This window comes from Alligator mississippiensis, chromosome 10 (genome assembly GCF_030867095.1).
Source record: "Alligator mississippiensis isolate rAllMis1 chromosome 10, rAllMis1, whole genome shotgun sequence".
NCBI classification, from domain to species: domain Eukaryota; kingdom Metazoa; phylum Chordata; order Crocodylia; family Alligatoridae; genus Alligator; species Alligator mississippiensis.
The window spans coordinates 2,344,232-2,359,445 of NC_081833.1; the positions used below are offsets into that span (position 1 = coordinate 2,344,232).

A 15,214-nucleotide genomic window follows, 5' to 3' on the forward strand; every position below is an offset into this window, starting at 1 on the left:
CAGCTTTGAAAAAAATAGTTACAATACTTTATGCAATGTTAACTCTTAATGTTCAAGTAATTAAATCAATTCATTTTAAATGGTAAATCCATTAAACAATTTAGTTTTATTTTAAAAAGACCTTAAACAAATTTAGCTAAGTCCAGTTGGAAACAAAATTTCTGTTCCATGGGAAATTCTGATATTTCAAAATGTTTTTCATTCTAAAATCGTAATTAAATATTACATTTCATCCTGTTGAATAAAAATGCCCAAGAACATTGACTGATCAGATGTTTAGTTTCGTAGTGTTGAATAATTTTTTCCCATTTTTAGTGTAAGAGTAAAAACATAGAATGTAGAATATAAAAAATACAAAGAGAGAAACATATTTCTCCTTTTAATAAAAAAGTCTACATGACATGAATTAAAATGTTTCAACACTGTCGAAACAAAATCTTTAGCTCTTTTCACAAAGACCATTTAATCAGAATCAAAACTTTCCTGCAAAACATTTGGCTTTTTATTAGACTACATTTTGAAAACTATTTAAAAAATAATGCCGGTCAGAGTTTTTATAACCATTTTCCTCCTCTTCCCATCATTCCTAGATGGACAAAGTATACTGAAAAGTGAAGGAGGTCCTGCCTTTAAACTGGAGTGAAACACATTAACAAAGACAATTCCTAGGATGACTGTGTCCAGTAATGTTATACTATCTCTTGGTAAAAACTATCCATAAGCCTCACTTGTGTCAGGTTGGATGGAGGGTACCAGGAGTAAGGAACAATTTCTGTGGAGCACAGGCACTCCTTCTTTCAAGTAGCCGTGGCCATGTAAGGTCTTGCACCAGAAAAGGAGTTGGAGGGATGGCAAGAGCCAGTCAGAATCTGAGGACAGCATATACTTTATCTCTGAAAAGTGGTGCACTTTCTGCTTCCATGTGCAGAAGCCCTGAAGGAAATCTGACCAACTCAGCCATGCTTCCTTTATGGGGCTTGGCAAGAGCACAGGTCCTCTGAATCCCCTCCCAACAGGAGCCACAAGTTGAAAACTATTATCTGGCCTGCCTTCTCCAACAGGCAGGGAAAAGCTTGTGGTATGTTTGAAAGAACTGGATATAGAGCAGGATCTGTCAGACGGATACTTATTTTTAGATCATTATAGCATTTTTGAAACATAGAGGATGAAATAAATCCTTTTTTCCAGTTAAAATGCCAATGAGAAAAGTCCTCCCTAAATCTCAGTTTATAAAAGTTCTCTGAATCCACACATAAGAAATAATTTACCTAATTGCTTTTCTTCTTTCCTGGGGATCTGGGGAGATGTACATCTTCATTTCATCTTTTGCACGCTGAAGCTGCACTTCTAGGTTCTGAACAGAAATACACAGCTGGTTTTAGACAGCTTGAAGTTTCACCTAAACAATGTAGGGTATTTTGTGGCCTTACCTGTTTGGCGCAGTTAATAAAATGATAGCCACTTTCTTCCTGAATAGACTCTTGACGAAGCCCTCTGACTTCCTGAAGAATTAAATTATTTTTATTGAGTGAGAATAATAGAAAATCCACAGCAGACATACTGGAATACTGTGTAACATACAATGGGATGTGCTTAAAGAAGCAACCTGCTTGCAGGGCTCTGACTGCAGGCAAAGGTCCTATATACACATGGGTAAAATATGAAGGGAATTCAGTTACTTAACCCAATCATGTGTCCTAGGGACCAAAATCTTCGCTTTGGAGCCAAAATCTTTGAATGCCATAAAGATTTTGCTCACCCTACACATGGACACAAGAAGAAATTTCTAAGCCATTAATATTTACAAAATGATTTAAATGCTCTCTTAACCAGGCACTCCTGTGGCTCCTCAGCAGCAGCACATAATGGTTAAACAACATTAGATATGATTGGTGCCTTAAATATGAAAATGATACAGGCTTTACAGTATTAACGACCTCTATAAATGGTAATTAGAAGGATCACATTTTGTCTGGACATAAATTTTCAGTCTTGTTCTAGCAAGTAACTTGATTGCCAGTTAACAACAACCAAGTACTAAACACAACTAGGAACAAGTGTGCATTGTCTGGAACCTATTTAGGAAGTGTCTCTATTCAGAGGTTACAGCTATAGCAGTAAAAATGCTAACTGACAATGAACTACCTTGTGTTAAACCATGAGTTAGGGCTCATCTACCTGGAAAAACTGCTAGGAATAGCTACTGCAGAACAGTTATTGTGGTAAAGGTAATCCACACTAACTCACTTTGTGGATCCTCTTATTCCTCTTGAATTAAACTACACCTTATTTAAACAGCCAGTGCAGTTATATAAATGCCTTTGAAGATTTATTTTGGCAAATAACTGATTAACATTAAAATGCCCAAAATCTATCCTAGCGGGTTCTGCATAGCTAAGCGCAGATTCTGACAGCTATATTTTCTACGACAAGATTTTTGCCAGTCAGAGTTAGACTGCACTGGATGGACTGGCAGGTTCACTGAGTTCTTTTGCTGCTATTCAAATTAGAAGGCATGTACAAGTCTAGCTATCCTCAGGTGGCTTGAGGTAGAGAGAGTTGGAAACGCACAGCCACTGACTCATTTCCACCTTCTATGCACTGGGGCCTTCCATGTGAAGAAGGCAGGAAAAGGAGAAGCAATCCCATTATGACTCCTCTGTTTCAGAGAGTCTGGAACTACATGCTGACAGCAATCTTACTTGTTCCAGTGTGGAGCGGTTGCTTTCTAAACCTGCTGCACAGCTGTCATATTGGACTTTTTTTTCATCACATTCTTGAGTTAATTCCTGGGGTGAAGAGGAGAGAAGGTCATGTCAATGAAAACTTCAAGCTGGTAACATGTGGCACCTAAGCAATGTATGTGCTTGTCAATCTCACCCTTTAACATCAGCTGGCACACTCAGAGCTACTTACATAACCTAAGCAGACATACGAGTATCATTATACACGAGGGAAACCTGCATGTTGAAGGATCAGTAGTATAAACTGTGAGTGGCCTTTTTATATTTATAGCCAATATCTTTAACAAGGTGGATTTGATTTCTAACTACTTTAAATTGTGTTTAGGGTTTATACTTGCTGTTTAAACTTTATAAGCTTATGAGAACATAAATGATGTATGAACTCCCATTTACAATAATTTGGTTGACATATTTTCCATATAAAATGAGATGGCCTTGTGGAAGGAAAGGAAAGTTATGTTGCATGTTAGCAAACAAGAAACACAATTCTACTAAGCTATCAAAAGCAGTTCTTATAGTTGTATACAACAAGCTGCGTTATCTTGTATCTGCTGAGCAACAATTAAAATGAACTGTTAAAAAGCACTTCAGAACCTCAGCTAACAAGCCCCCCCCCCCCCCCCCCAAAAAAAAAAAAAAAACAAACTAGAAAGCATATTTTCCACCTTAATAGGAAGAGGCCAATTGACACCAGGTGAGGCTTTGAATGGCATTTTGTCTTTAACAGGGCTGTCAAACTCACTTGAGGCCCCAGGCCATTTTTGGACTGCTAGGCTCCTTGCAGGCTGGATCCAGCCAGGGCCAGAAGGGCTGCCACAGTGGCTACCATGGCAGTGGAAAGGGGTTCAGTTTGAGGGAGTTCGTTCAGGGGTGGCCGTGGCAAGCCAACCTCGCCACCAAAGGCTGTGCCCAGCAGAATCAAGGGGCCCCAGATTCTACAGCAGGTCAAGGCCTCCCATTTCTGGTAGCCCAACAGTAGCCTGGATAGAGGCTTTGCAGGCCAGATGTGGCCCACAGGCTGTATGTTTGACACCACTGGTCTATGAACCTTGTAAAATGTCTAAAGCACATAGATAAATTTTCTATCTTCAAAGCCCTGATATAGAAGATTATACTAACATGCATTACTGTCCAGATGGAATGTTATCCGTAATCCATTTTTAAAAGGAGTACTTTAGCAGAAATTCATTAGTATTCAATAGTGGGGCAAACCAATAAATAGCAGTTTCAGAACTTCGATATCGCCCATTCTTGCTGTCTGATTTTGTTTTGCCCTGACGTTATTCAAGAAATTCTTCTGGTGAGTGAAAAAGCTTAAGCCAGATAACTACACCCACTTCTGATGCCTTTAGATACTTCTTGTTGCAAACTGCTTTTCTGAGCCTCATTTTAAGCTAAGCCTAATTGTTCCACTTCTCCAGCTTCCCTAAACTTTAATTACAGGTCATTCTTTTATGAATTATGCATCTCTCTCATGTAACTAATACTACAGTGTTATTTATTGTTTAAATCATTTTATTTTCTCTGTGTTTGTGTATATGTATATGTAGATATATTATGTATTATATAAAATCCATACCTTAAGCGGTACAATTCAATGACATCCACAAGGTAGTACAGATTGGTGCCAAAGGATGATCCAGCTCTGAGGGAGTGCCCACAGCATGCCCCTGGCATCTTGGGAAGGGACATGCTCAAGCATATCCCACTTACCTGTTGCCACCTGTATGCACCGATCTGGGAAATGGGATGGTGTCCCCTGGGGCTGCTCTCAAATGCGTAGGAGACAGAGGGCTCAAAAGCAGCATCAGGGATGTCCCCAGTGCAGCTACACCACCATAATTCAGGGCTTGGTGTATGCAAGTGGAAGCTATTTGGCTGGGAGAGGTCACATGCATTTCTACCCTGGAGTGCCAGAAATGTGGTGCTGACATAACCCCCGAGTTCTAAGAAACTAAGCAGAACTTAAGTATCAAGCATACAAGTTTGAATTTTGACAGGGATCAACTCAGCTTTTAAGTCCACACACAGAATCATTATTATGCACAAACTTCTGCAGGAAAATTTCTATATGAACTTACTGTCTATAGACTGACTGGCCTGTAACACCAATTTTATGCTGCTGTAAGTTCCCATAATGCTGCAGTTGCACCAGTAGAAAAATGCAGCACAGAAACAGGTGCCGTGTGTATCTGAGACTGCACAGGCAAAGGCATGTCCCACATAACTACCTGGCACACACAGCTAACTCACATCCATTGTATAACATGTTCTTGAAACATTATGACTAACCTGGCACTTCTGCCGCAACTGTCTCAATTCTTTGACAACTGGAGCCAGGCTTGACTTCTTTTCTGCTACCGTTGCATTCAATTTTTTTACCTGATGTGTAGAAAAAACATATTTCATGAATGTGTCATCAATATGGTAATAAAGTGAGAGCATTAGGAATGGAACAGAGGGAGGAAAGGGGGTGAAAGTAAAGAATATCGTAAGATGTGACAAAAGGAGACAGACTGAACTATTAGAAATGTTAGGGGCACCATCATTCAGGAACATATTACACCCTGCTCTCATAGTTTTAACTGCTTTATTAGACTCCCCTGACATTCTGATTTCACAATTGCCTGTCCTTTATGCTGTATATAGAATTGATTCGTTCTATCTGGCTGATTATGCAATCTATTGGCTGGCTTACTCGGGCAGTCAAGGTGGAAAAAAACTCTCTCTGAGCCCTTTTAGGTCAGGTGCATGGACAGTCAAACCCTGACAAGAAGCTTTAAAAAGTTAAAAAAAAAAAGTTTACTGTGCTTTTTAAAGTTACATGTATATGCTTATCTGGAAGCATAAAGAATAGCTGCAAAGCACATCTGGATCAGTAATAAAAATAACAAATCCTTGTATAATGTCCTTGGATCAGGCGAAATACAAATTGCACAGATTTGTGCTCAACTTACTTCCTCTTCTTTTCAAAACTTCTCGGGAGGTAGGTATTTTGCACAATCAATCATAAAAGGGGAGCCTTTCTATGGAATAAAGGATAACTTCTCTCTTCAGCAGAAGTTGGATCAGGCCTTATGGGAATTGTCAAGCTCTGCCCCCCTACCCCCAGACTTTCACCACCCTCCTAAGTCCAGTTCAATCCCTAGCTCTTTCTCCTGCTTGACAAACTGGTTGGAAGCCCAGCAGGTAGGCTCTTGGCTGGACTTCAAACATCATGTTCTTTGCACATGCCCTGACACACTGGGGTTCCCATTCTTTTTTTATCTGAACGTTCCACGTTTCTTTGATGACACTCCAGAAGAGGAAATTGTTCATGCTCAGGCATTTCCTATTGCTGGCTTAGTTCCTATCTTTTTTTTTTCCAAGCATATTCATGATAATTGTGGAAATTGTTTAAAATATATATATAAAAACACAAGTATTTTAATTAAGGAGAATTAATTATCCTAACAGTTCTTATTATATCTAACCTCTTGGCTCAGAAATATTGTTTTAAAAAAAGTCACTGGATGATCTGTAAAGTGTTAAAAAAATCTAAAAAAACCCTTCCCTCAAAAAACTGTTTTGCTTTGTTATTCCACATAATGAAAGAAGGCTTTGGAGAACCTTTAAAAAAAATCTCTGCTTGTTTTTTCTGTGAGAGATTGAAACCCTGTCTTTTTTGTAACACCTTGATGAATGACAGTGACAAAAGCCAAAATAACTAAAAGCCAAACAACAAGAGAGGGGAATGGATTTTTGGCCATGTTAATTAAAAAACTATTGTTTGAAAACATCTTTTTCATTCCGACTAATTAATAATTATGTAAAAAAAAATCTTTATTATAGATGCAACTAAAATAGCCTATGAAATCACTGCACAGTCAAAACCAAAGAAAAGCAAATTTGACAGCCCTGACAAAGGGAAAAAAAAGCAGGAGAAAACATTTAAATCCTTCTTTGTACTTCAAAAGGAAATAAAATGTGTAAATTTTAATAAATCTCAGGTACCCCTTGTAGATATTTATTCTTTAAAATATGTTACAAAACCTACTGCTACAAATATACATTGCAATGAAGCAAAAGCCCTGGACACAGAAGTTATTCCAGCTTTTATTTTTCAGGAACTAAACATCAAACTTGTAGAAACGTAACAGTTAAATCGGGAAATCACCATTTCAGACATGTTATCTAATGTTCGCCCCTTCATTTCATCCATCTCGCTTTTTACTGCAGATACTCTTTCCAACTCCTCTTGAGTATAACTGTACCCAGAGATCCCCTTCTTGTCTTCAATTGCTTGCTGCAGACACAGGAACAAATACAAAATATGACTATAGGAGCTGGCGTATCATGAAACAAAAGCTCTGATGCAACTGAAATACTGCAAGAAAGCTGAAGGTAAGCCAAGTGCTGAAATCAGTTTATTTTAAGAATAATGAAACGACTCAACTCTCTATACGAACACACAAGCTGTATTTGCCATGCTATTATGCTCTAGGGCATTAACTGCTTCCTGCACTACCACAAGCTGGGGTGAGGCCCAAAGGCCACTCAAGTCAACAGAAAAACCTGCCACTAATTTCACTGGGTTTTGGATCAGGGTCTATACATAATTTTAAAGTTTCTATTGAGGATGTCAATATTGATAATATCATCTATACCAAATAGAAGTAATTGTACAGACAACCGCTCATCCAAACAAGTACGGAATACAGTATTGCTGAACTATTAATTGTATTCTTCAATGATGTTTTACTTACAGAAAACACCTTAAGGCATTTTTTAAACACAGAAAACTATTTTTCCTGTTAGTTTCTTCAAAATATTCGGAGGACAGTCCTTACAGGAAGAGTTTTTAACTGTGTTTTATTTTGGTTACATTTTAACAAAACTTTATCTTTTCATTCACATGACAGTTATTAATAGTTATCATTAAATATGTAAAAAGGTAATTTGGTCATACAAAACTTGCCAATGCACAGGGCCTTCATTCTATAGCAGTAGCTCAGATCTGCAAATTCCAATTGCATCACTCCTAGGAAAACCACACAAAAAATACAGGTTTCTTAAACAAGTCTCTCATAATAGCTCTGGCCACCATGGTGGGGAGCATTTTGGATTTAATAACTTGTAGCAATTTAACATGGACATGATCTTCACTGCTAAAAAAAGCAAAATCCAAAAACAAAACCTGTTGGTTTTTTTTCCAAGTGTGAAATGATGCATGTGAGCTATTCCACGATAAAAACCTAGTGGAGACAAAAGCTATGCAATTTTATGGGAAGGTGAATCAGCCGTGGGCAGGGATTTAGTGTTAACCTAACCTAGCTACCTGGTAGGAAAATTACCGGTGCTTTGTCTGCTAAGATTTTGCAGTGGGATGGCTAATGCACATTAGCTATCCTGCTGTAAAAAACAGACACACCTACATGATTTTTTGCAGCGATGATGTAGCTGTACTCAGCAATGCCTTGTAGCCAATTCCTCCTCACTGATCGTTTATCCTGAGGAAATGCCTTGACCCTTACTGATACTAATTAAACAAATTTTATAGCTTGATTCACAAGGGTAGCTCTGTTTTGGGGGGGGGGGGGGGGGGGGTCATATCGCCTAAAGAGGGGTTGTACTGACCAACATAACACACTCAAATACATGAGCTTTCTTTTTTAGAGGTTTTCCATGTTTTTTTTTTATCAGACCATTTGTTAAAATAAACAAAAACAAAAAACCTTACCTCTTCGCGACAAAACAGGACTAACAGTAGCCATAAAATAAAGCTAAAGCCATAAACAAAACTACGCCACACAAAGTGATAACAGAAAGTAGAGAGAGAAAAAAAACCTGTTTGTGTTTGGATGAAAATATGTTTCCTGGAGGCTTACAGTGATGCATATTCTGCTGTTTTTGATTGATGCTGGAAATCCTTCTCCTGTCATCCAATGCTAGAAGCACTTTTTGGCTAATATTCAATTTCTGCCTCTCTTCTAAATGCTCTGCACTAAGCTGTTTGTCTTTTTCTAGTCCTATTCCAGTAGTTGTCATGCTATAGAAGTAGCTTTTACCTGAACCTGACTACTGATAAGGCAATGTTAAAGCTCTCACCATATGCGAAAAGTCACCTGCAACTCTTTAAGGGCCCAATCCTGCTCCTTAATTGAAGTCAATTAATATCCTGCCATGGATTTCAGTATGCAAGATTAGATCATGCAGGTTAAACCCTTCCCCCACTATTTCCAGTCATGAAAATATAACAGCCCAGAGAAACCTTGAAGTGAAACAATTCCTGTGCCACAGTATGATTTGCCTGGCTTTAGCAAACACCAGGAAAACTCTGAGGTTTGTATACACTGAAAATTTCAATATAATTAAGTCAATTTAACTGTTTTAATGGTTCCAATAGCAGCAATAAGAGATGTGACAGCATTGTAGTGCTAGTTTTTGCATTACCAACTGCTGCTGAATAGCATCATGGCGCTGTTTAAGGAGTTCTTCCGTTCTCTGCAGAATGCCGTACTCCGCTGTAATTTCTGCTATTTCTTGACGCTTCTTTTTGTAAAGCGTGTTCTTGCTTCGAAGCTTACTAACATAGCGTTTAAACTGAAATGAGAGTTAACAAGCACATTTGAAATCTAGTTTGGATGCAAAAGAATGGCCTTATTAAACCCTGTTTCTTCATAAACCACAAACACTCCCCTCGCATTGTGCTTTGAAAGCAGAGCAGTGCGGTGTGTAGCGCAGAAGACTGGGACTCCTAACTTCCCTTCTGGTTCTGCCCCTCACTCAGATGTGCGGCATCAGGAAAGTCAGTGCCATGCCTCCGTATCTTAGTTTGCCCATTTGTAACATAGAGATCATTCAGTTCTACTCATCTGCCTTCTGGAGGGCTGAAAAGGTCAGTTAGTGCTTGTAAAATCTTTTAAGAACCTGGGATACTAAAGCTAGTCTAATAGTACTTTACATTTATACCAGCATGTTTCCTGTCAAGAATTTCAAAGAGCTTTAGCAAACCAAGGATTGCAGCATCCCTCTGAAGTAGAAAACTGGCATCCTTTATAGACAGAAAACTGAGGCAGAGAGATAAATTGTTCAGATTCCACCATAAAAGAACCCAGGTCTCCCAATCCCTGCTCATGAACATTATTCACAAGACTGCCCTTCCTCTTGTAGGAAGAAAGGCAAAGAATAATAACCGAGTTACCGTCAATGTGCCAACTACCTCCCATTTGGGTTGCTTTCTTTTTTTACTAAGAGTTCTATTTGCTCCCCATATTTTACCAGCGAACATGTAAAAACTAAAGACCCTCAGAGTATTATAGGGGAGGACAGAAGAGTGAGAAGAGAATGTGGAAAAGTGAACGAAGGGGAAAAGATGAATAATTAAGTGTTGGTTCACAAGAGACATTGTGTTGTTCTCTTTCCACAACTCTTACTGAACCTAAATCGGTTCTTGACTAACCACTTTTAATAAAAGGACAGCGCGAAAAAGAGTTAACTGCTTACTCCATATACACAGATAGAGAACTAGTGCAAACATGGACTAAGATAAAAATCACAGAACAGTAATAATCAGGAGTTTAATTTTTTGCTTTTTAAAAGTCAAGCACAATAGTTCATATCTCTACAGATCAACATTAGGTTCACGTTTGTCTCAATTTTTGAGTGTTCAATTTGTAAGAAGCCTGAAAAAAACGGAGATCCTGGTTATACATGCAAATAGCTGAGGCCTTAAAATTAGTAATATATATATTTTTAATAGGACTTAATCTTCCTGTACACTTTAGTTTCCTGGTTTCTATAATGAGATTCTCCTCTACATGCTTCACAAGGATATTCTGAGGCTAAATTCACTGACTTCTGGAAAGTGGTTTTAGATCAGAAATAGAAAGCAAGGAATTCAAAACAAATGAAATACATCACAGTAAGTTAGTGTGAAAACAGATTTTAAACTGTCCACCAGCATGGATAAGATGACTAGTTGTAGAATCGGTGCATTCTTCTCACAGAGAACCATAAAGAACACACCAGCAGGTTTTTTTTTTATCACTGAAAGCAAGTGTTAAACTTTAAAAATGAAGCTGCATGGAGTACTTAGTTTGTGAAAAGTATATTCATTTTCCTTCTGAAGAACAAATGCAAAAAACCGATGTGACCATAGCCTAAGAACCTCTAGAGTCACTGTATGTTCTATAAAAAGCGCCCTGGGCAAAATGCCTAAAATGAAATCAAGCCTGTTCATCTGCCATTCTATGTAATATCTAGGCCAAAGCTTTTTCTATCTTGCTGTGCTCCAGAACTATTTTTAAAGCCAAAAGCTATAAACGTTTTTGGTGAAAGAACAAACCCACAAATTACTCAATGTGCTCTATGCAGATTGGACTATGAGGGGCTTTAGAACACCATTTTACATTGTGAATATTACCTAGGACAAGGACAGACAAGGTCACGTTAAGTCATAGTACTAAAGAGCAAAGAAGCACTTTTGCTACAATTGCACTGAGGTCTTCATTTTTAAAGCATCTGCTGCAAGTCTAACAGATTGTTGATTAATATAAGAAATGTTTTGTGATGATTCAAGTATCCTTTCAGGTAATATAGATTTTGAAAAATATGGTGTAAGCAAGGGTAAGCATTAAATTTTCTGTGCTTTCCAACTTAGTAGAAAAGATACTTTTTTACAAGATAAATACATATAACAGCTTATACTAGTGCAAAGCAATTGAAGAAAAACATGGGCTGCCTTCTGATGGAGCAGGTCCAGTGATACTTCATTTGGACAGCAAAATATACTAAAAAGGATGGAAAGGAAGAAACTTCCTTCACATGTGACCATGTACAGCTGTCATATATGAATGATTTTCTGTCACTTTACCCTGGGGTTGAAAGCAACCTATTATTCTCCTCCATTCTAGGACTACTTTTAAGGTCTTGAAAAGGACCTGAGTGGGTGATTCAGTATTTGCATATTCAGTGTTTTACTAAATATAATCTACTTAACAATGGAAATCTAAGAAGACTTGATTTAAGAACTGATTCCACATATGTTCTATTAATAGCTGACTGAACTTGAATTATACAACCAAGAAAAAACATTTTTTAAAGGATAATACCTTTGCAATAGTGACAAGTGACCAGGACTGCAATTAATCCATTTTGGGAGATGCATATTAGCCTCTGTTTGATCCACTGAAATCCTCTGCTTTTCAGAAATATAGGTGTTCACATTATTTTAGTTGTCAGAATAGAGTAAAACAAGATACAAAAGAGCAGCAAGATGACAATGTCTTGTAGGCAATGCCTTTAAACAACATGGCAAAATTTTTTTAAATATCTAGTCCACTTCAAACATGACACGCTTAAAAATCAGTCCCAAATCCAGGCCCAAAGACAGTGCGAGGGTAAACAGGCACAATCCAATTAAAGAAAAACCTGGGATGGAGCTGGACATTGCAACCCAACAGCAACAAACGGCTACTGCATGAGACTCCAGGCATTAAGGAAACTGTAACTAAGCCATATGGAAACAACTGATCCTTTCCAAAGTGCAAGAGCGCAAAGGCATCATTTGCAGAGACGCTGAGCATCTCAAACTCCTATCAACTCACGACCAAGTGAAAAAACAAACAAACCAGGCTTTTAACTTAAAATAACATATTACATTTCATTATAGCAAGAAGACTTTTAAGTAAAAAAAAAAAATGTAAAGGGTTAGATATGTCCAGTCAAGTCATATTCTAAAAGTGTCATTTTCTCATAGACCAGGTCAATGGCTCCCTGTGTAGAATCTCAGCAGGATCTTCCTACAACATTCCCATGGATTTGCTGAGGCCCAAAATTATGTACTATTCAAAACTATGGTCACTTGTGAAATTTCCTCTCTCACGCAACTTAACACAAACAGTTACTAAAGCTTCAAAGATTAAAATGACTGAACAAGAACCAATTGCTGGTGCTGAATTATCATTTAAAGTAAATAAACTAAGCTTCTGACCCATGCCAGAGGCCCCCTGAGATACAGGAGCTATCCAAATGAAAGCACAAAAAGTTTATACTTTTCCATTTGACTATTGATATGGGTAGATGCAATAGAAAAAAAAACCACCTGATAGCTATGTTATCGAAACCAAAGAGTTATTAAAGTACCTTGCCTGAAAGCACCCAGGAAATCTGAGATAGCTAACAATTCACCCCCAATTCACAAAGCGGATGAGGATGTTAAGCCTAAATTCAAGTGAATGGCTTAACTGAGATAAAACCTAGATTTCCAACTCTCAGTTGTAGGCTTTAACCACAAAAGCATCTTTCCTATTCTTAACCTGGTGCACCTTCGACACTCATTATGGCAAATATCCAGTAAAATCAAAACTGGAAAGGGCAGTATGCAAGAAAATGAACAATCAAGTTTCAAAGGCATTTGGTCTCTGTGTTTAATAACTATAATTTTGAGGCATGTAAATGGTTCCCTTTGTTCCCTTCTCTTTCTTTGCTTTCTCTCCTTTCATGAGCAAATAGATTATGAAAGAACACGACAATACAATGTTCCCTTATTATTTGTAAGCTATTTCCACTGATATTTACCATAAGTAGTTTAGGACCCGAGACTCCAGAGGTGCTCAGCATTTGGCACCAATTTTGCAAAATGCTAGCACATCCTTAACTTTAAGCATATGGGCAGTTCCACTGACTTCAAGCACACTACTCACATACTTAATGTTAAGAACCTACAAAAGTGCTTTTTTGTTCAAGTCTTTGGCAAGAACTGTAATTCTAACTCACATTACTACACATTTTCTTTCAGTAAAAAGAAAAGTTTCAATCACAAGGAAGGTCAAAATTACTGTGTGAAAATCTTGGCTTTTTTTTTTATAAATGATGTTTCTAGCCCTCCAAGCTGCGAAGATAAAGAATGAAAACATGAACTCATGATTTTAAAACCAGAATACAAACAAAGAACCCAAAATATTATTCTTTTTTCATTTATGTTTAAAGACAAAATCCTGGTTTTTAGGATTCTCTCTGTGTTGGCAATACTGACATTCTGAGTTTACAGACATCAAGAAACATCATAACCTCAGTAGACTCATCCTGTTCATGGCTAATGACTTCTGTGAGGTTGGAAGTATACAGAACAAAGTTAAGAATTACGCTTTTTTTAATATTAGCATGTTGTTAGTAATTCCAGTGACTTCTTCATTCATTTCCTAGTATCAGTAGAGAAAAGCTTATAAGTCAAGCCATCCATATCTCATATGATGTCAACAGTAAGAAAATAGAAAGTGGAAGATCGTAAGCTAATTACTCCAAAGATAACAGTAAAATATGCAGAAGACAGACTAGATAGATTCATTTTCTGAGAACCAGAAACCCCACAGATTTATCCCTCTGGCAATCCTTGTCAGTGGTGTTGTAAGAAATTATATTAAACAACATGTTCCTTATCAGGAAGCAAAGCAGAAAGCAAGTATTAACTATGAAGATATGTAAAGCTATTATTAAATAATAAAGATCATCAGAACTTTTTCTTTCTGAGGTGAAGAATCCCATTCAGCTTCCAGGCAAGAATTTTGTTAAGACAAATTATTGCAATTAGTTATCAATAATTTTATCAGCAAGATAGCTGTAGAAAAGTTTAGCTGAATCTGTATGTTTATACTATAAATGAAGGAGCAGATGGTTATTTTGTTAGCCAGTCCAATTAACATGATAAAGGCCTTGAAAGCGATTAAAAAGTTCCTAAGCATGACAGGTTCTTAATAATCTTTTTATGAAAGCTCTGAAGTTGAACTAGGACAGCCACTTGGGATATGATTAATGAGTCATAAACGAAGAACAAAACTTTCGAGACAAGCCAATATTATCTCACTATAGTGAAAAGTATCCTACAGTGTGCTCATTAGATAGATCAATCAGAGAAATTCTTCATTAATGTTGACTAGGACATTTCTTCTAGTTTGTTTGCTCTTGGGCAAGAAGGATTATTACAGCAGCCATTACTAATAATTTGGACCAATCAGAATATATTTAATGAAAAAGCATTTCCAGTTATCACTGAAAAATGCACAGATCAATAAAATTAATGATTTATTCATTCCATTGGGTGCTGAGAAAGCATTCAGTTGCGTGAAGCTGTATTTTATGTCAGAATCACTGCGTACATTTGGCTTCAATGATGGTTAACGTCTTACAGCAAGAACTTCAGGCTTCAGTAAGGATTTTATATAGACTTTCCATCTTTGTACCCACAGTGGAACTGACCATATTCTCTAGATTTAATACATTTATAGAACCTTTGGAAAAAGGATTAAAACCTTTCCTGATTTCTGTAGGAAGTACGAAAAAGAAATTGCTTTAGCCTGGAGGCAAAACATTTTCCAAGTCCTGGTTTAAACCACTTAATCTCCAAACTGTCAGCTCCTTGACAGCAACCAGACAGTGTACCTAGTACTGTGCTAAAGGTTTGTTTCCTGATAGACTCATTAATTGGGAAG

The 15,214-nt window shown here is 37.4% G+C and overlaps 1 protein-coding gene across 2 annotated transcripts in view; it reads right to left on the reverse strand.

Moving 5' to 3' along the window:
- IFT81 (intraflagellar transport 81) overlaps positions 1–15,214 on the reverse strand; it is a 53,712-nt gene that overhangs the window by 11,307 nt on the left and 27,191 nt on the right. For both annotated transcript variants that reach the window (XM_019486878.2, XM_019486879.2), the window contains exons 12-17: positions 9,177–9,326; positions 6,901–7,029; positions 5,037–5,126; positions 2,703–2,789; positions 1,431–1,502; positions 1,269–1,354 (exon numbers count right to left, since the gene is read on the reverse strand). In XM_019486878.2, coding sequence (XP_019342423.1) covers positions 1,269–1,354; positions 1,431–1,502; positions 2,703–2,789; positions 5,037–5,126; positions 6,901–7,029; positions 9,177–9,326 — 614 coding nt within the window. The remainder of the gene's footprint in view (positions 1–1,268; positions 1,355–1,430; positions 1,503–2,702; positions 2,790–5,036; positions 5,127–6,900; positions 7,030–9,176; positions 9,327–15,214) is intronic.